This window comes from Falco naumanni, chromosome Z, assembly GCF_017639655.2.
Source record: "Falco naumanni isolate bFalNau1 chromosome Z, bFalNau1.pat, whole genome shotgun sequence".
In the NCBI taxonomy this organism is placed as follows: Eukaryota; Metazoa; Chordata; class Aves; order Falconiformes; family Falconidae; genus Falco; species Falco naumanni.
The window spans coordinates 72,952,619-72,971,850 of NC_054080.1; the positions used below are offsets into that span (position 1 = coordinate 72,952,619).

A 19,232-nucleotide genomic window follows, 5' to 3' on the forward strand; every position below is an offset into this window, starting at 1 on the left:
GACTGCTTTCCTGTTCTTCCTTACCCCGTCCCCTCTGCAACGATGAAGCACAGCTTTTCAGCGTCAAAAGCTATTTGATCCTGCTAAACACTGGATCCAATTAACTGTTCTCTTCTCTGAAGAAAAGAGAAGGGGCTGAGCACAGAAATTTCTCATGCATGTCAGACCTCCAGTGATTGTTTGACTGTGGTTGACAGGAGCTTGTCAATATTTTTGAGAAATGTGAGAGAATAAAAAAACTCAAACCCCCACAACACTGGGTTTTTTCCACTTTGCCTGAAATCTTTAAAAACCTGAAGTTTCATTATATCAAGGTGGGGGATAAAAATAAATGATATTTAGTAAACACTAGTTGCCAAACCTCTAAAAAAAGCTGAAGTGTCTAGTGTTTTCATTTTCCCTTCTCCATCTGAAAACAGATCTGTGGTAGATTCACAAGAAAAAAAAAAATATTTCAAAATAACTACCCTCTTCTCTGGAATGACCCTGATCTCAAATCAACTGAAAAAAACTTGTCAAGCAACATGCCTCTAACAGCAGGCATAGTGCTAAAACCAAATAACATCTGCTTGTGCTTCCCCGGCGTGAGAGGACAAGGTAAAGGCAAGGAACGCTGAGGACGTGTAGCTGGGCCGCGGGATCCATCGGCCAGGTGCTGCCGGCACTGTGCACTCTTTGGGCTGGAAAGGCTCCTCAGCTTGGAGCGGTGAGCTGGTGAGGGTCCCTGCGGTGGGGTCAGGCCCATGTGGAGACACTGGACTGTGTCTCCTGCGAGCAGAGCTGGGGACCGTCCCCGGAAGGCAGGTTGGACATGACCACCCTCTTTGGAAGGAGTCCAGTAGCATGGGCATGGTCTGCATATGCCAGCTGGTCTCAGCTCTGGAAAACCATCATGAGCACAATTAATTTCAGCTGGATGACTACAGACCACATGGAGACAGCATTTTTGGATATAAATGCATCGTATTTAGGTTACAAGTTCAATTTAATTGGATTATAGCTTGGTTTAAAATCAGAATACTTTTCCCTTGACAATGTTACTTACCCCGTGGGGGTTTCTTTTTTGGTGTATATGAAACTTTCTCAGTTGTAATGGCAGGAAAAACCCTAGAGGCTTGAGGCTTACTCTGTAAGATTAGTCTCCTTTGGTGAATAGTGTTCTGATGCTTCATGCTTGCTTGGTTTTTTTTTTGTTTTTTTTTTTTGTTTTTTTTTTTTTTTTTTTTTTTTAATATATCTGCTTATTTAGTTGTATTGAAAATTAAAGACCCTGCTGATTCCCCTACCAAATGGATGTATTCGTAGCTGCATTTCTCATGGCTGGACAATTTACGGGCAGTGATGGTCACAGGTCACAGATTACATTAAGAAACACAGCTAGTGTATGTAAACTAATGAGAAAATACTCAGTGGCTTCTCTCTTTGAGACACTTGTTATAATGCTTATAAAGCGTTTCCTTTACCTTATTTCCTACCCAAATTAAACAAGAAACCCGAATTTTTGGAAACTTAGACAAAATCTCAATCTCTGTCATGAGTGTACAGATTATATTAGATCTCATGGGTTTTTCTTACTAGATTCAGGCCATTTCTGAACGACAAATGAAACAGACAGTTCAGGCTGTTCAGACTGAACAAAACCAAGAATCAAACCGGTATGTATTCAGAGCTAGTCAGAAAGCGAAGAGGAAAAACTCCACAGTTCTGATGAAATCTTTCTCTCTTTTATGATAAATTCTGCATTCAATGAGCTCTGCTTACAGCTTTGAGCACAGTCACAGAGCAGGTACAATCAAATAAACTTAATCACAGCCTGATGCAATCTGAGATACGTGAAAGCACATTAATTATTGGTCAGGTTCGTAACTCGTTAACCAGCTCAGACATGGCACAGTCCAGTTTTCAGAGTAGTATGTAGAAGGTAGAGTGAAAATCTGTGTGTGTAGGTGTATGCCTGGGCTCAGTGGCAGAGGGCAGGAAAGGCAGCAGAAGGCAGTCGAGCATCCACATGTTAAATTAACTTATTATTTTGCTTTCAAGAGCCCATCCTTGCTGTTCTAATCTACACGCACCCCTCTGAAAGCCAATGCCAGTCCTGCAGCTGAAGAACTGCTTTACTCAGGTGGAATGCCAAATTGCAAGGACCGAGTTGTTCAGCGAGAATCATCTCTCCATCTCCAGTCCTCAGTACTTTTGCAGGGTACGTTTTGCCTTTGCAGGGTGTGTGGGAAGACAACAGGGGCCACTCCTCTCGTGCTGGCAATCAGGTGGTACGTGCAGCCCCTTATCTATCCTGTGTTCCCAGGAATCCTCTGGAAATCAATAAACAACAAAGATACCAGGAAGGGGGATGTTACCTTGTCACAAAGTCAATATTTTTGAATCACTGATTGATTAAATAAGCATTATTTCCTGCTTGTACGTTACAATCACTTGCTAGATGAGAGATACAAAGTGTATACAAAGTCTTGCACAAGCTACAGTTTAGTACCAGGAAGTACCTGTTGATGAAAGATAAGCAGCCGTCCAGGATGCGAATGTGATTGCCTAAAATAATTTTCTGCTTTTGTCAGGAAATGATGCACTTATTTGTCCTTGCTCACTGTTCTATCTATCCATGGCCAGAACTGGGCTCTTTCTCTCCATTTCCGACTGGCTCTCGAGCCAGCTTGTACAAGCTGCCATCAGCCCTGATCCTGTGTATTCAAGATTGCTGCTGCCCAAGAGGGCCAGGGAGCATAACCGAGGCTATATTTCACCCCTGATGAGCCTATCAATACATTGACTCCTTCTCCAAGTGTTACACTGTGTCACTGATAACGTTTGTGACTTTCTACAGGCAGAGTTCTTAATAGCTGTGTCTAGGCAGAGAGCGATTTTTCTGCATCATATAGATGTTCTACCTTTCCAGTTTTCTTCTTGCTGTGGATGAACACAGACTCAGTGTCTCCCTGGAGGCTCTCATCATCAGTCGGTCTACAAAATGGCAGTTAAACAACAGGAAAAAATACACCACCAACTTGGTTTTTAAGAAACAGAATCAATAGGCTTTTACTCCTGCTGTGTTTTGAGTAAAGGATTGAACAGCAGGTTTTTCAACCCTATCAACTATAGAGCAGAGAAACATCATCAAAACACAGCCATAGCCAAAACTGGCACGGCGATGCTGCACTGTCCTGTGAGCATCCCCAGGTATCTCGGTCAGCACAAGGTGTATCCCGCTGTCCCCCACCAGCCAGTGTGGGCAGAGAGAAGAACTAAGGTATTGATTTAAAAAGAGGTTAAAGAAAAGGACTCTTGCAACCCAATGGCAATCACCTAGGGAAGCAGTGTAATTGCAGGCTGGGCCAGCCAGACACCAGCGTCACCTTGGAGACCGGCTGGTAAACTCCAAAAAAGCAGGGGGGGGCAAGGCAGCCGGGTGTGTAGGTGTGTAAACAAGTCAAACGAGATGGACGAGGAAGCTCTGCTGTGAGCTCAGGTCCCTTCACCCCCTCCACTGGCCACCCGATCCCGGCGAGAGCCTGGGAGCTGAGAGGCAGGTGGGGCACGACGCTGTCCCAGCCCCCCGACACCTCCCAGGTCCTGGATAGAAACCCCGGGTGCAGAATAGCATTGCAGGTAAAGGATTTTGTCTCTTGTTTGCTAGCTTACGCTGAGCTTCTCTGATCAGTTGAGCTTGTGGTTCAGCCAAGAGTAGGGGATTTTTGTATACATATACCATTTAATATATATTTTGCAATATATATGGGGGGGGGGGGGGGAAGGCAAAACAGCGAGAGCAGTAATGGCCCACATGCTAGAAGATGGGAGTCAGATGATGCTGCGGATGGTGGAGGGGCGCAGGGGAGGCTGCTTACAGTAGGGTCAGTGGGGCTGGGGAGCCAGATTTTTAGGGAGGTGTTAAGATGATTGCCAAATACTCACAAAGTTTTCAAGCTCTGAATAATTTAACGAAATTATTAGGAAGAAACCCAGTGCCTGCCGTCAGTTTAGGCCACTCGGTCTACTCCCAGACTCTGAGCTTTTCTGCTCAGGAGTGGTGTGTGACCCATGCGCTTGGCCAGGACAGGAGCTCTCAGGAGCCTGCAATGATCCGGAGGGCCGTAGGGGTTTCTGCCTGCCTCGGGGGGGGTGTTTTTCAGTATTTTCACAGGAGGTTCTTGGGCTCAGCTGAAGGATAACGTATAAACAAATGGTGCTGAGCTTACATTAAATCTGACCCTCCAGGTTTAAGCTTCAGGCTTAGAGGGGTATAAAAGGATCTGGCTGCTGAACAGCCTAAGGTTTGCCTGGAAGAACCCAACTTAAAATTTCAGGTTTTGTATTTGTTAGTAAGAAATGCAGGCATTTCTGTTCAGCCTGCACAACACAACTTTGCCCATAGAAACGAACAGTGCTGAGAATGTGGGGTATTGTAATTGCTCATAGCCCAGGCTGTTAGGCAAAACAAAACTCTCTAGCGTTCAGAATTGAATTAACCAGCCCCTTTTTCATTTCACCATGTGAGACATCTGATGATCTTGGAAGAGATATAAGAATTAAAAACATGCAAAATTATGGCTATGACCTTTTCTTGTTTTATTAATGGTTATCATTACATAACACATAAGTTATACAGACAACTGTTCAGCAAATCCTGAATGTATCTTTAATTACTTCATATAATCATAAAAGGGGCAAAGCAAAATGAAAGGAGAGGAGACAGTTCACATGGTGTTATTCCTCCATCCTTGCTCTGATTCAGAATCTGTTCTTACAATGCAGTACTGTCTTTTAAAAGCATAGGAAGGGTTTATCTCTAGCTTAAACCAGCAGCAAACAGAAATACGGAAGTGGTAGATGTGTTACTATGGACCAGGGTGTCTGGCATCCAATAAGGTTTATATTTAACTGTTTTTCTGTATTCATTGAATGCATAGAAAGTGATTCTCAAACATATGCTGCTGTGTGACACAGGAAGCCAGGTCATGTTTAAAAGGCTTTAGTGTAATCTATAATCACATTACAGACTTTAATTGCCGAGTTTTGTATAGCAACATGATGTTGGTGATTTTGTTATTGAACGTTACAGAGAATGGAGATTTGTAAAGAGCAGCAGAAATATTTGCTATTAGTGTTTTTAAACATGATACTAAGGGAAAAAATGCAAATATCTCAGCCTATGGCATTAGTGAGATTATTAGTGGTGCTCTGTCCCACTTCAAAAGGAACACTGGAAAAAAACGGAAAAGTTCAGCAACGAGACCAGAATACCTGACAACTGGAGACTCATTTTGTAGCAAGAGTCCTAAGCTCTGTCTCATTACTTAACCAAACAGAATTTAGAAGGCACCTTCAGATATTTACATCTGGACTTATTTTTAATAGATAAGTCTTTAATCTAGTAAAAGAAAGTAAACCAGCATCTAATGATGGGGGAAATTCAGACTAGAAACAAAGAACGTATTTTAAAATGAAAATGATTCAATACTGGAACAACTTAGCCTAAAGATGGTGAGTTCTCAGCTAGAAGTGCTTGTAGGTGTAGAAGAAAACCATACTTAGAGACAACGGAGGATTGGACAGTTTCAGTGGCTTTTATTGAGGTACAGGAGATCGTAACAGATACCATATCAGATGATCCTTCCCTAGCCTCAATTCATGAGTCTCACTGCAATGGTTACTTGATGCATATTACAGTGTACTGGAAATGCCTGCACTGAACCCAAGGCAAAGAGCTACTACACTCTTTGCACGCTGTGTGTTTGTGTAGATTTTTGCAGTGTGCATAGGAGACAAATAATGTCATCATTGGTGTCAGTATTTATAGATCTATATAAATGCATAACATAGTATAGAGGCATACTGCACAGTGCTATGCATGCATGCATTGTGCACTTGTATATAGATATACAGGAATTTTATATATAAGCTACAGTATATAACTGTATAATGTAAATATAGTTTGTGTCTATGTAACCTCACCATATTTTATATTCTTGCCAGCTAAACATCTCCCCTTAAGGACAGGTCATTGTTTGCAGAAAACATTTTTGACTGCTGATCTCACACAGCTGTAAGGTCTTTCTGGTCACTTGTTAATGAGTTCCTGGAAGAACTTTGCTCTTCTGGCTGAAACAAAAGCTGGAACAGTCTCTTTTTGTGCCACTCTAGACTTCTACAATAAACTAGCACTGAAACCATTTTGAGGCGAACCAAAACATTTTATTTTTCTCTTTTTCCAAGCCCAGCTGGTGTTGTCTGAAGGATTCGCAAAAGTGAGCACACATGACACTAACAGCTGCCACAGCAAATGCTCTGTAGACAGGAGTGGAGTAGTTAAGATGGAACAGTTTGACTCCGTGTTTCTCAGAAGCTTTCTCTGACCGTTTCAGTTCACACTTCTGCATGTGCAACGACAAGAAGACTGGAAGTGCAACGTGCACTGGTGATGCCTCACAGGGCCACCCATCTTCATCTCCCCATCCCAGAGCACCCTCAGCAGAGCACCCAATGCCCTCTGAGCCAAGAGCCCCGCTGTAACTCAGCCCAGCCCTCTGTGACTCTTCCATGCTCTGATCCCATGATACTTTAAAGGCTGGAAAATATTTTGAGGGCCTTCATGGCTGCAGATCCAGCAGCCAGGCTAAGGAGTGACAGTCTTGGCCCTGAACATGTGCCCAGGGGCCAGGATACAGTGTGCCCCTGGAATGTCACCATGGGCATGGTTGCTCTTAGCACTAGGCACAAGTGATCCCCGAGGGAGAAGTGACCCTTTGCCAGCCCCGACATGCTGCTCTTGGTGGTGCGGTTGCAGTGCTGCAAGTCCAGAGTTGCTTTTCCCACTTTTTATTCCACTGTCTTCCTCTGAGGGAAGCTTGAAGGCTTGCGTGAGGGCTGGCAGGGTCCTGAAATCCAAGGGTGCTAAATGCTGTGCAAGTTTAAGTTATTAACTTGTTCTGCAGTTGTGTTAAAACAGCAAAGATGTCATCAGTAGGCGAGGTCAGGTCTTGGGCTGATTGCTGCTGCTCAGATGTGCAACGGGAGCAGGTCCTGGCTCTGGAAAATCAGGACTACAGTGGGACAAAAGCAAACATAAGAAAAAGGTCCTCACCCAGGAGAATTTTTTCTGTCACAGCTCTGCCTGTGGGCAAATGCAAACTGCAAACCTGTCCAGGCTGCGGGGGCTCAGTGGGGCTGCCGGGGGTGCAGGGGCAGCAGTGCTTCCCTGAGTGTGTCCACCAGCTTTCACTGTGTGCGTACACTGTAGGCAGCAGATGCTTACCCACATGTTCCTGTTTGTGTCTGGGCTAATCACATATATTGCGTCTGGGTGGTTGGCTGAGCGTTCCTTTCAGGACTGGTGGCCTGTATTGGCAATTTCCCCTTCTGGCAGAATGATATAAGGAAAAAGAAATAGAGGCTCAAAACAAGTCCTCATGAAAGAGTTGCCAGTACTTTGCAAGTGGGGGATCTGGGATACTCCATATGCTAAAGCAGGTCTCAGCTCTCTGCTCTGTGTATGTGAATCCAAGCCATATGAGTGCTTTGGTCTTCCAGATGCCGGGCACAGCAAGGCATGACCGAGAGATGGCAATCCAGGCTAAAAGGAACCTGTCAAAAACCACTGACCCTGTAGAAAGGCTTCGTCTGCAGTGTTTAGCAAGGGGATCTGCAGGCATCAAAGGACTTGGCAGGTGAGTCTAAGAAGTCAAATCCATTATTCGTCCTAATAGTTCTGGCTGCAAGAGGCTCAGGGGCTAAGCAGGGACCAAAACTTGAGTTTTCTGGTTCCAATGCAAATGCCATAACCCACAGAGCCTAGGCTTGGTGCTCCTGTGTCTTGGGAGACAGGACTGAACTGCTCACCTGTTTAAGGACCAGGAACCATGAATCCCTCACAGTAAGGTGCTTCCTTGAGACCCAGAACAAGTCCTGCCAGGGAGAGAGTGGGAACATCAAACACCTCTCTCTTTGGAATTTTCTGTAATTATCTCAAGTATCACAATACTGGGAATTTTGTGCTTCCTTTCTTTTGGGACGTGATTCCCTTGGGTGTAATGGCCTGTTAGCTGTCCAGTCTGACTAGACTGCAGTCACCCATGTGGGTCTCCCCACCCCTAGGACAGGGCAGGTACATCACACCCTGAAGCCCCTCTTGGGACCATAAAACACAGAGGGACCCTATGTGACCAGCCAGAATTCATCTACATGCCCAGCTTTTAGATGTCTCAATGTACAACAAATAGAAGACTCCTCCAGTTGAGGCAGCCTTCACCTCGTTTAACTTCAGCTGTGTAATGTTCAGGCACCAATCTGAGCAAGTCATCTCTGCTGTCAATAAGTGTGGGTTTTTTTGGCTGGGTTTTTTTCTTTCCTCCCTCTTTTTTTTTTTCTTTCTCAGAAGACCGTACAAGGGGGAAATGTTATCTCAGTAAGGTGTCCCTGTGCTCTGGCGCTGTGCTAAACCACTGCAGCATTCTGCAAGTTTTCCTATGCATTTTCCTCAAATTGCACGTATTCCACAGAGTATTTCGGATTATGGATGATGACAACAGCAGGACCCTTGATTTCAAGGAGTTTGTGAAAGGATTAAATGACTATGCCATGATGATAGACAAGGAAGAAGCACAGGAGATTTTCCGGATATTTGATAAAGATGGCAGTGGAACAATTGATTTTGATGAATTTCTTGTTACACTGAGAGTAAGTCTGGAAATTTTTATTATTGCTGCACCAAATGGAGAAAAAGCCTTGGTTCGTCATTAGCTGAACACAAAGCACAGTACTTTTCTTTGCCTTAGTAATTAACAAAGCCTACAGGTCTATTTAAAAAATCAGTAACTCTTGAGAAGTTAAAATATTCTATTTCTATCTAAATAAGCTAAAGAAGAAAATCACCTTAAACAACACCTCTGTGTATTTGAGGGCTCAGAAGACAACACGTCTCTGCAATTTATTGGCAAGATGTAAGGCTCTTCATGAATAGAATAGAAAAGAATAGTTGCAAATAAATGGTTGTGATTTTTTTTTTTATTTATTCATTACTGTCTTGATTTAGGTACTTAAATTCCTATATTGCAATCTGGGTACCTCAGTGGTTCAGTCCATTAATCTCACTTCTTTAGCTGTCATTTTAAGATGCATGAACAAATCCAGTGCTGCCTTTCTCTAATCAGTGACAATGTGACTGATTTTGGTTGGATTCTCTTTGCTCTGCTGGAGGCTAAGCAATCAAGAAAGACAATAGTGCTTAGAGTATTTAGTAATCTCGTGATAAATATTTAAAATGGGTAAACCAGAAAATTGTTCTAGGCAGCATTTTCTCTCTTACTGTCCATTTACTATTGTATTGATAAACACTGAATAGTCTTGATAACACTGCTTTTTTGGTGATATACTATCCTTCCTACCTCATGGACAGTGTAGACTGTCAACAGTTTGTTGTCTCAAGTGCCTTGAAACAGGTTTATTATTACAACATGTTTACTAGTATTAATTATGTTTACTATTTCTTATTAAATAGGTTTACAATTTACAACAGCAGTTACTTGAATTTGGAACTGGGCAAGTAGCTGGCAGAAATAAAATGATTCTGTTAATATTTCTTTACAGCCTCCCATGTCAAAGGCAAGAAAAGAGATTATCATGCAGGCATTTAGGAAGTTAGATAAGACCGGAGATGGTGTCGTAACAATTGAAGACTTACGGGGGGTGTATAACGCAAAGCATCATCCCAAATACCAAAATGGAGACTGGACAGAAGATCAAGTTTTTAGGGCCTTTCTGGATAATTTTGATTCACCCTATGACAAAGATGGGAAGGTAAGTGAAACACTTAATGACAAGCCATGAGATCACCATCTGACTCAGCATTTGACTTAAACTATTACATGTAGGAGTGACTGCAGTACAAACGTGCATTTGCAACACATTTATGGGGGAAAGTAAAATACGTGTAGGACTGTTGGTGTAGCTTGCTTATGCATTCGGAGGCAAAGGGGCCTTTGCAGGAGGTGCAAGGGTAAACAGACGTGAGATTGCATTTACAGGCTGGTAGCCTTAATACTCTACTTTCATAGGTTAGTCTAAGTACATCTTCACTCTAACCCACACAATTGCTGATTTTCAAGATCCACATAAAAAACGAAGGGCTTTTCATTTCTTAGGAGAAAAAATACCAGGATCCAGTTCAAAAGCAGGTTCCCTAATACAAGGAATACTTCACAGTTAGCATGTGTAATTACTGAGTCACTTGACTTGGAAATTGGTGCATAACAGAGATAGATCTATCCACGGAGAGCTGGAGGGAGGGTGGGGTTGGGGGGCTGCCACAAGCCATGTCCCGTGAGGAGCCACTAGCTGTGGCAGGGCTGGGAGCACTTCCTACCTCTGCTTCTACCCTCTGTGGCAGGTGCAAAGCCTGGGCACCTCCTGTGACAGACTTCTTATGCATTCGCTTTCTAGCTGTCTCCGAGCCAAGCACGCTTTGTTTCCCCTTGTTTCGTGTCTGCAAACTTCCTTGGTCTGAATGTACAGGTCTGACCAACTCAGAGCAATCACGGATCTCTGCTATTCACATAGGGACATTCTCAGTCCAAGCTGTTCATGATAACAAACTAGATAAGGTTTCATCGGTGCTTTGTGGAATGTCTTTACACACTTCACACTTCGGAGGTTGCACCTGGGTTTTCATGGCAGCACTACACTGGTGACTGTTACCTGTCTAGTGGCTGGCTACTACCCCCAAGTCCTCCACTTGCTTTGTTTCCAACAGACAGGCTCTTAGTTTGTAGGGAGGTGATGTTTTTTATTTCCCTCAGGTATAGCTTTGCACTTTCTAGAGCTGAATTTCATCCCTTTCCTGTTCTGTCATCCTCAGAGGTACCAGTTGCGTGTGTTGTCCTCTTTCTTCTCTGCAGCAGTGGTGACGTCTAGCAAACCTCAGACAAAATATTTCTGGGGTTTTGTGCCAAGGTCATACACAAACACATTAAATGAGTCCCCAGAATGATCCTCGACTAGTTCAGTGCCTTGTACTTCATAAACGCTGCAGTGTTTAAGCTTACAGGAAAGTTACTCTGAGCACCCACTTCTTGCTCAGCAATCCTGGTATTAAATTGCAGTTTGTTCTGAGAACTGACTGTGACTTTCCTGTGCCGGAATCAGAGTCACTAATGACTCTGGTATAGCTAAACACCTGAAATGGTTTTCAGCAGAAATGCCTCAAGGCTAAGCATCTGCTAGAGAGGTCCTCTTCACCATCACCTCGCTAGGTGCCTCTGAAACAGGCAGGGTCAGTGAAGCTTGTAATCGATTCCTAATGGTAGGACAGTTTGCAAGGTTAGCTTCTCCCCATTGCCACATTTTACCTAGCTCTCAAATGCACAGCATAGTAGGAACAAGTATTTTTCCATGTGATGTTAATTCAAAGAATGATCTATACAGGTCAAGAGTTAAGGCATCACAAGAAACATGCACTGTTTGTATCTGCTAATCTGATTATTTTTTTTTTAATTGTCATTTTAAAAAACATTCAACTTCGAAATACCTATGAAAGGTATTAAAAACTCTCAGGTATTTGAAAGAATGTTTGGTTCTTTAGTTGAACCTTCTTTAGAGCAATGATATTTTCTCTCTGTTGAATGGATATGAAGCTCCTAGCTGCCTCTGTGTTGCACCAGAAACACCCTCTACTTTTTATTAATAATAATGCACAGAACCAGATTATAGCACCCCTGGAAAAGGAAAGCATTAAAACATTTGTCTTCTTGGGCAGCAATGATTTTAACTTCAGTTCCTGGTAAGGTTAGTTTAATTTTTCATTTTGAATGAAAATTCAAATGAATGAAATTAATGTTTCATTTCCATCAAGTGTTCCTGGAGGACAGTAGCTCTTAGTTCTAGCAAAGTGAAATTACACAAATTTTGTGTCTTCATTCTTCATGTCGGGTTGCTTTACACTAGCAACAACAAAAAACAGCATGTGTTACATTTCTTTTAAAGTTTTTCTCAATGTGTGTTTTTGACTTACAGCATTTAAAAAAAAAAAAAAGGTTAATTTTCCTGTTTTAAATCCTTCTGTCTCAGGTCACAACCGAAGAATTCATGAACTACTATGCAGGCGTCAGCGCTTCAATAGACACAGATGTCTATTTTATCATCATGATGAAGAATGCTTGGAAACTCTGATCATATGACTAAAGAAGCAAGACTTTACTTCTACCATTTGTAGGTTCCCATGATTAAGTGTATGCGCAACACCACGCTCATTTTCTGTAATATCAGCTTCCAGTAACTGTGCCAATTACAGTCAGTCTGCAGAAAAAAATTCCAGATGTTTTGGTAGGCTCAGCCTTAGGGGATTGGAGTGTAATCAGAGAGCAGATCTGGCTCCACGAATCTGCCCCTTTCCTCCCTGCATCCCTGACATATCTTTTCTTTCCTGTGATGAGCTCCTTCTCAGCCATCCGCGGTAGATCCCTGTGGCTCCTGAATGTATCCCCTCCTTCAGTGTTAGAAAAAGCTCTGTTCAACAGAGGGTGCAAGAGGAGGAAACCGAAATATTCTGGTAGGGTGGTGGTTGGGGGCAGACTGTTATGAGCATGAGGCAGCCTGTCCCAGGAGGGTCACGTAGCCTTCTTGGCTGCAGCACTGCAGGAGCTCTTGCCTTCTTGGGTCTCAGTTGTGGGGTGGAGCAACTGCTCAGCTCACCGCTGGGAACATTTCCCAGTGCCAGGAGGCTGGAGGGAGAAGCAGATTGGGAAGAGGAGACATGGACCAGAATAAATGCAAAATGATCTTTAAAGCCCTGTTTTCTCCCTGGCTTACTAGTCAGTATACAGGCATTTTTCCTGTGCATGCCTTGTTTCAAACCTCCATGGACCTGCTTATAGCTTTTTTTCCCTCTTTCATTTCTTTCTTTTTGTACTTCGAGATCATATCACTAATATTTTTCTTTAAAGGGCATATATGTGCTACAGTATTTTCTTCTCACTGTTCCTGGAACATTTACTGGTCTGGTAGCTGTTGCTGTACACACCTACACCAAAAGCTGCTTACTACTTTTTATATTTATACTGGTTTATGACCAAGCTTGACTTCAGGGAACTTTCTGGGAACCCGAGAACTCGTCACTTTCTTGTCTTGTCATCGCCTGAAAAAACGATGGGAACCTCCCCTCCTGGTCACACCAATGAGGCTGTCTCATTTCTGAGATCTTCTGTCCTTTCCTCTTACAGAGAGTGGGAAAATGGTGCACAAAGGAAACTGTAAAAAAAAAAAAAAAAAAAAAAAAAAAAAAGAAAAGAAAAGAAAAGAAAAAAGAAAAAAGGAAAATAAAAGGAAAAAATAAAAATAAAAAGTAAAATAAAAAGTAAAATAAAAGAAAAATAAAATAAAATAAAATAAAATGAAAAATAAAAAAGAGAAGAGAAGAGAAGAGAAGAGAAGAGAAGAGAAGAGAAGAGAAGAGAAGAGAAGAGAAGAGAAGAGAAGAGAAGAGAAGAGAAGAGAAGAGAATAGCGGGAGGGGTGCTGTCTAGTTATTCCTGCCTTGATTCCTTTTGTCTTCTTTCTTCTCTCACATCGTTGTGCTGCTCTCCCAGCCTGAGATGTTGCTGCTGTAGCAAGGAGTAAATGGCTCGTGTATGGCAGCATTTGCTCCATTTCAGGCTGGCAGCCAGCTAAAAGGAGTATAGGCTTATACACTGGACTTTCAGAAGAGCTTGACTGATGAATTCTCAGCTCTTACATAGCCTGGGCTGCTAACAGGTCAAACACTGAATTCCTGAGTGCTTGCTGCTCTGGTCCTGTGCAAACGTTGCTTTTGTTTTGTCCAGCTGTGATCTCGGCATGAGCAATACCTGTGTGCAGTTCCTTAGTAAAGGCTGTGCAAACTCCATTGTTTTCTTTGATCTGTAAGTCTCCAGAAACTTGCATACTGGCTGACACTGGAAACTGGTGGAAAGTCTCTTTAAGATTGCCATCCATCATAAGAGGAGCCTTTACTTACTGCAATGCTGCTGAAGTGCCAACATACCTTACATGAAAAACAAACTTACTGTCGCATAGAGGCTGTACATGTCATGGCAGCTTGAGTAGAATCCATCTATTTCTCATTTATTAATTGGCTCCACAACAAGGTGTCATGTCATCTGTCTCCTGTGTTTCAAATAATAGGAAAGTAATGTGAATGGACTATGGGAATCGCAAAATGAAAGAAGTATTTCTTTCTGACATGCTATCTCATGTCTTCAGACCCCACAGTGATCTGTTGTGCTGATATTTAATCAAGCGCAATGAAATTTTTAATCTGAATAACTGCAACCAGTTTCTCTTTTCAGTGCTAATACTTTCTAATTTTACCGAATCCCAAATGCAATATCCCTTTTCAGAAGGGAGGAGTGGTACTGGAAGCAACTATGCAAGCAGCAGCATAGCTGGAGCCTGCAATGGCTGGGGAAAGCTCAGTGCTCCAGGGTGACATTTCTGCACTGAGCTTGACTAACAGGGTTTTCTGTGGGGACCTGAAGGACATGAGCCAGGAGAGCTCAAACACTCTCCTCCCGGTGGGAAGGCTCAGCGCCCACCCTGCAGGTGAGAGCTGCAGACAACGTACCCTGCTGCCCGCAGAGCGCATTCCCTGCTCCTTGGGTCTGCCTATGGGCGGACCTCATTGCTCACTGGACACATTTCTCAGCAGCAGGAGGACATTTTTCACAATGTAGTCATTTCAAAATTTGTGCAGAGTATGTTTCCAAGGGCCGGTTTCAGATTCCCTCAAAGTCAGTGACAAAGTTTCCTTTCACTTCCCTGGGAACAGAGTTGCTCCTGGGGCAACCTGAGTGTAAACTGTTAACTGCAGAGAAGGTATAGTGCTTTAAGGAAAAAGAAAGATTAATGTGATTTTTCACTTGTAATCAGATGCTGTAGAAATCAAATTGGAATCTGTACTGTAAGAAATGTCATTTGGTTAATATGGGTGCAAGTTTATGGAACAAACACAAATGTCGCATCAACTGTCAGGTAGTAGAATTTCTGCTAGAAGTGCAGCCATAATGACATACTGGGCGCACAAGCCTGAGATTCAGTAGAAGCACTTTGCAGAAGTGAAAAGCAAATTAAGGGGATTTGAACGAGACATGAAGGGATATCAGGGCTAACAGCAGATGCCCAGAGCTGCCCTTCAGCCCTGCACTGTCCCTGTCTGCTGGGACTGCTGCGCTGTGATCTGGGACAGCCAAAATGAAGCCCAAATGCCTGTGTTCAGCTAAAGGCTGCTGTGTGCAGATGCTGGAGATAGGTGGTGATGCAGGCTGTCCTGTCAGTCTGTGGTTGCACAGTGCACATGGCAGATACTGAGAGATAGGTGGCAAGGCACGCGATCATATCTGTCACTAACATCAAGACTGTCAGATCTTGGTTGGTGCTTCATGTTTGAAGCACTATTTCTTCTTTCTGATTGTGCAACAGATGCTAAACAGGATGGCACAAACCATAGGAACATCTGAGTCTGTAGGGCTGTGTGCCAATACCAGAGGCGAAGGTTTTGCCTGCACCTTGAGCTCCCACCTCCCCCATAGCACAGCACTTTGCCAGGGATGCACTCTGCCCACCCTGCCAGGCAGCACCAGAGCTTGCTCCAAAGTGCTGGTGGAGCCCTGTGGTCCCTCGTAGAGGGAAAAGGCTCCCTTACACCTCTCCCAAAACTCTGCCCCCACTCCCTACCTCTACCTGAGCCGTCAGAGCATCTCTGCGACACCCTCTTCCTCCCTCCCTGAAAGAGCACAAGGCACGGGAGCAGAGGGGCAGGGGACAGCCTCTGCCTCTGGTGTGTTCCCAGGGAAGGGTGGCACTCCTGCAGCATCCTTTACTGCATTTTGGTTCTGCCACTTTTTTTTTGGCTTTGTGCTTTTATCCTGGAGGGTAAATTTTTAGCTGGATATAGTCCAGAATTGTTGTTTGGCTCATGCTCTCTCCTGAAGCATAAACTTCTGGTTCAAGCGACTCAGTTTTAATGCAAGCCCCACTCACTGGCATATATTCTTGAAATTAGACTACAAGGTATGTTCAACGATCTGACTCATTTTGTTGGTCTCCTGGCACAAAGCTGGTTTGACAGAGGCAGATGGAAGCAGCTGAGGTTTTTGCAGATTAAGCCACCTGCTCACATTGCTGTATAAAAGCCAACTTGGCTTTAAGTAACAGCTTTTGCACGGTACTGCCTCAAACCTCTGCAGCTGCTTGGGCAGAGCAGAGCTTTGCCATCCTAGAGCTGGGCTCATCGCCTCTGCTCTCACCGGCTGGCAGAAGGACCAAGCCTGGTGATTTCAGTTATTTTTCTCTCCCAGATCCTGTCCTCGACACAGGCAGCAGCAGCATGCTCAGCTTTCCCTGGTGACACAGATAATGCCAAGAGCAACATGCTGTCATCGGCAGATGCTCACTTTCTATGGCTTTTGCTATGGTTATAGCCCATCCTGTTTCTCTAGAAATCCCTTCTCATAGCCAGCCTAGGAGGAAGAGGTGAGCTGAAAGCACATTTCCCAGTGGGCTGTACTTCATACCAAGTCCTCAGGTATTGGTATTTGGAGCAACCTTGGTACATGGAGCCGCCCCCTGCCATACCGGTTTGCCCCAGCTGAGTTTGAAGTCTCTGTGGTTCCGAAGTGAGCATTGTTTTTTGGCTCTAGCATCCCTTCAGCTCCCGTGCCAACAGAGGCTGTAGGAGGCAGGAGCACTGTAGGATGCAAGAGCATCAGCTCGCTGGTTAGCAGTTGACCCCAGGTGCAGCAGCCCTGTCGCTGCCAGAACCTGGACCCAGGCTTCCTCCCAGCCTGCAGAGTTGCCACTGATCCTAACAGAGGTTGCAGCTGGAGGACGGGGATGAGATCCAGACTTCATTGCACATCTTGGCACACAGGGAAAATGAGAAAGCAAGGAAGTGCAATATTTTGTTAAAGTTAACTCAAGTCTAGTTTTCTGTGGAAAAGCACATATTGTGGTAAAATGTGAGCAGTGTTCATTTTCCATAGATAAATTTGTTCTTTTTTCACTGAAAACTTGATATTTTTGCCAAAAGCTGGAATTTATTTTTTTACTATTTTCAACTGATCTTTTAGCATTCAAAATCTAGTGGGTTTGGGGGTTTTGTTGGGGTTTTTTGTGGGTTTTTTGTTTGGTTTTTTTTTTTTTGTTTTGTTTGTTTGATTGGTTGGTTGTTTTTTATTAGCTTATGTACATTTTCTGGAAAAAAATAGTGGATTTCTTTAGAGCAGTTCTGACTTTGTGGCGAAAAAATTTTTCCTTTGGACATTTCCACCAATGCATTTCTACTTTGTTTCTCATTTTTTCTTGCTTGACTAACCTTTGGGGCTTTTTACATTCATTTGATAATGATGGTAATGTTGGACTAATCTAATTTCATTGTGATGTCTAATTTATGCAGGAAATGTCCTCAGGTCATGCCAGGGAGGCTTTAGATTGGATATTAGGAAAAATTTCTTCACCAAAAGGGTTGTCAATGGAACAGGCTGCCCAGGGAGGTGGTTGGGTCACCACCCCTGGAGGTATTTAAAAGATGTGTAGATGTGGAGCTTAGGGACATGGCTTAGTGGTGGACTTGGCAGTTCGAGGTTAATGGCTGGACTCGATGATCTTTTCCAACCTGTTCAATTTTATGACTTCATGCTTCTAATACTTATCAATAACTGAAATAACCTTTCTTAATACATTTTTTCAGGAAGTAGCAACAGCTCTGTCTCCCAATGCAAGAAACTCAGACCACTGACCTCAGTCTCATTGGACCAAACCCTGAGAGCTTGCTGTGGCAGCACATCCTAACATCAGATTAGGACAGTCTGAGCTAAAAATCAGACTTCTCTGGAAGATGCAGAAGAATTACTTGCAAAAGATGAGGCTATGTTAAACATCTTACTATGGGCCACAGTGTATAGCCATCATACACATTGTAAACACCGTTTTTCTCATTCTTAGGTTACAAAAGATGAATTTCTGGACTACTACTCTGCAGTCAGTGCTTCTGTGGACGGTGATGCCTACTTTATTTTAATGATGAAGAAATCCTGGAAACTGACTTTTGCTTTCATTTGCCACAACTTCTTTGGGACCAGAGACTATAAAGAAGTGAAACACTGTTTAGTTTGTTGTGGGTTTGATTTTCTTCCCCAGTTCCTGTCTGAGCAACGTTTTCGGAGCTGCATGATTTGGTGACACTAACCAGTGTCCCATTGCTGGATGCTGACATGTGGCTTCATGTTTCAACAGGTGGCGCTTAAAAGCCAAGGAATCGTCAGCCTCACCGAAACCCAGAGCTGCCGAGCAAGCAAAGGGAGGGGAATAGTCGGTACAAATTAGCAATTGCATTTCCTGGCATCATGAGCTGTTTTCTTGTCTGCCTGTACATTAGATTTGTTTTGCCAATGTCCTGTTACACAGAGGAGTGCTAATGTGGGGAGGCTTCACGATGACAGTGTTAAGGAACTGTTCGACCCTAAAATAATTCTGCACAGAGATGGTAAGTCGTCTTTACGTCACATTTTAGCTGGGTTTAAAGGACAGCTTCAGAACCCACAGCCAAAGAGATAACTAGCTTGAGCCAAAAGCATACGGACTAAAAACCCTGCTGCTGCTGCTCCCCCACAGCAGCAGCACTGCAGTACGGCTGTATAAATACGAGCCTCCAAATCAATAAACACTTTTGCTAAGAAGCCTAGAAGGGGCTGAACTCCTGCCCTGCAGAAATACCTTGCCAGCATCACCAGGTCCCTTGCTGCCAGAAGGGATGGCTTCATGGCCAGCTTGTGCCTGCCTAACACCACCCTGAGCTCAGCCACGTGTCTCTGCAGCAGCGGTGGCCAGGCCACCTCTTTGCTGCTTGTGCTCTGGCAAAAACAGCTCCCCTGCCTCCCCACATTTAGCTGGTCTACCACCCCACTGGCACACACATTTTTGTGTGTTTTATCAGCCTGTCTTAATGAATGCACATAAGAGGAGAAGATTTGGTAAACAAACTAATAAATTCAGCAGGGAACAAGTATTGCCTTGAGAGGTAATTAACATTTTTCAGCATCATTAAAATTAGACTGTGACTCAGCGTTATAACTGACAAAAGTTATTTTATTTCACAGATTAGCATCTGTGTGCTGCTAGGAGATGTTTGCATAGTGCAAATGAACTGCGCACTGCTGGGGGGAGAAACAAAGCCAGGAGAGAGCTGTGTTGTACCAC

The 19,232-nt window shown here is 43.6% G+C and overlaps 1 protein-coding gene and 1 long non-coding RNA gene across 4 annotated transcripts; one reads left to right on the plus strand and one right to left on the minus strand.

Moving 5' to 3' along the window:
• The first annotated feature begins 1,916 nt into the window (after nt 1-1,916).
• Nucleotides 1,917-18,109, plus strand: CAPSL (calcyphosine like). 3 transcript variants are annotated; one of them, XM_040579300.1, is made up of 6 exons: nt 1,917-2,200; nt 7,543-7,679; nt 8,511-8,688; nt 9,598-9,807; nt 12,073-12,213; nt 17,725-18,109. In XM_040579300.1, the coding sequence occupies exons 1-5, from the start codon at nt 2,087-2,089 to the stop codon at nt 12,172-12,174; spliced, it is 741 nt and encodes a 246-aa protein (XP_040435234.1). In that variant the 5' UTR covers nt 1,917-2,086; the 3' UTR covers nt 12,175-12,213; nt 17,725-18,109. The 3 variants fall into 3 exon arrangements, with proteins under 3 accessions (XP_040435234.1, XP_040435233.1, XP_040435235.1); XM_040579299.1 differs by lacking the exon at nt 17,725-18,109 and having other exon boundaries at nt 1,918-2,200; nt 12,073-12,728; XM_040579301.1 differs by lacking the exons at nt 1,917-2,200; nt 17,725-18,109 and adding an exon at nt 3,441-3,621 and having other exon boundaries at nt 12,073-12,728.
• Nucleotides 5,556-12,076, minus strand: LOC121080919. Its single transcript, XR_005825534.1, has 4 exons — nt 11,904-12,076; nt 9,692-9,788; nt 7,852-7,917; nt 5,556-7,055 (listed from the first exon to the last, which is right to left on the minus strand). It is a non-coding gene; the product is annotated as an uncharacterized LOC121080919 (long non-coding RNA).
• Nucleotides 18,110-19,232: the final 1,123 nt, after the last annotated feature.

What these genes read in the sequence shown, in the direction of transcription:
- CAPSL (XM_040579300.1), top strand. Translation starts at nt 2,087, where the DNA reads ATGCCAGTCCTGCAGCTGAAGAACTGCTTTACTCAGGTGGAATGCCAA. An exon ending in GTCCTCAGTACTTTTGCAGG is followed by an intron (nt 2,201 to 7,542) that starts GTACGTTTTGCC and finishes TTGGTCTTCCAG; the next exon opens with ATGCCGGGCACAGCAAGGCA. An exon ending in CCTATGACAAAGATGGGAAG is followed by an intron (nt 9,808 to 12,072) that starts GTAAGTGAAACA and finishes CTTCTGTCTCAG; the next exon opens with GTCACAACCGAAGAATTCAT.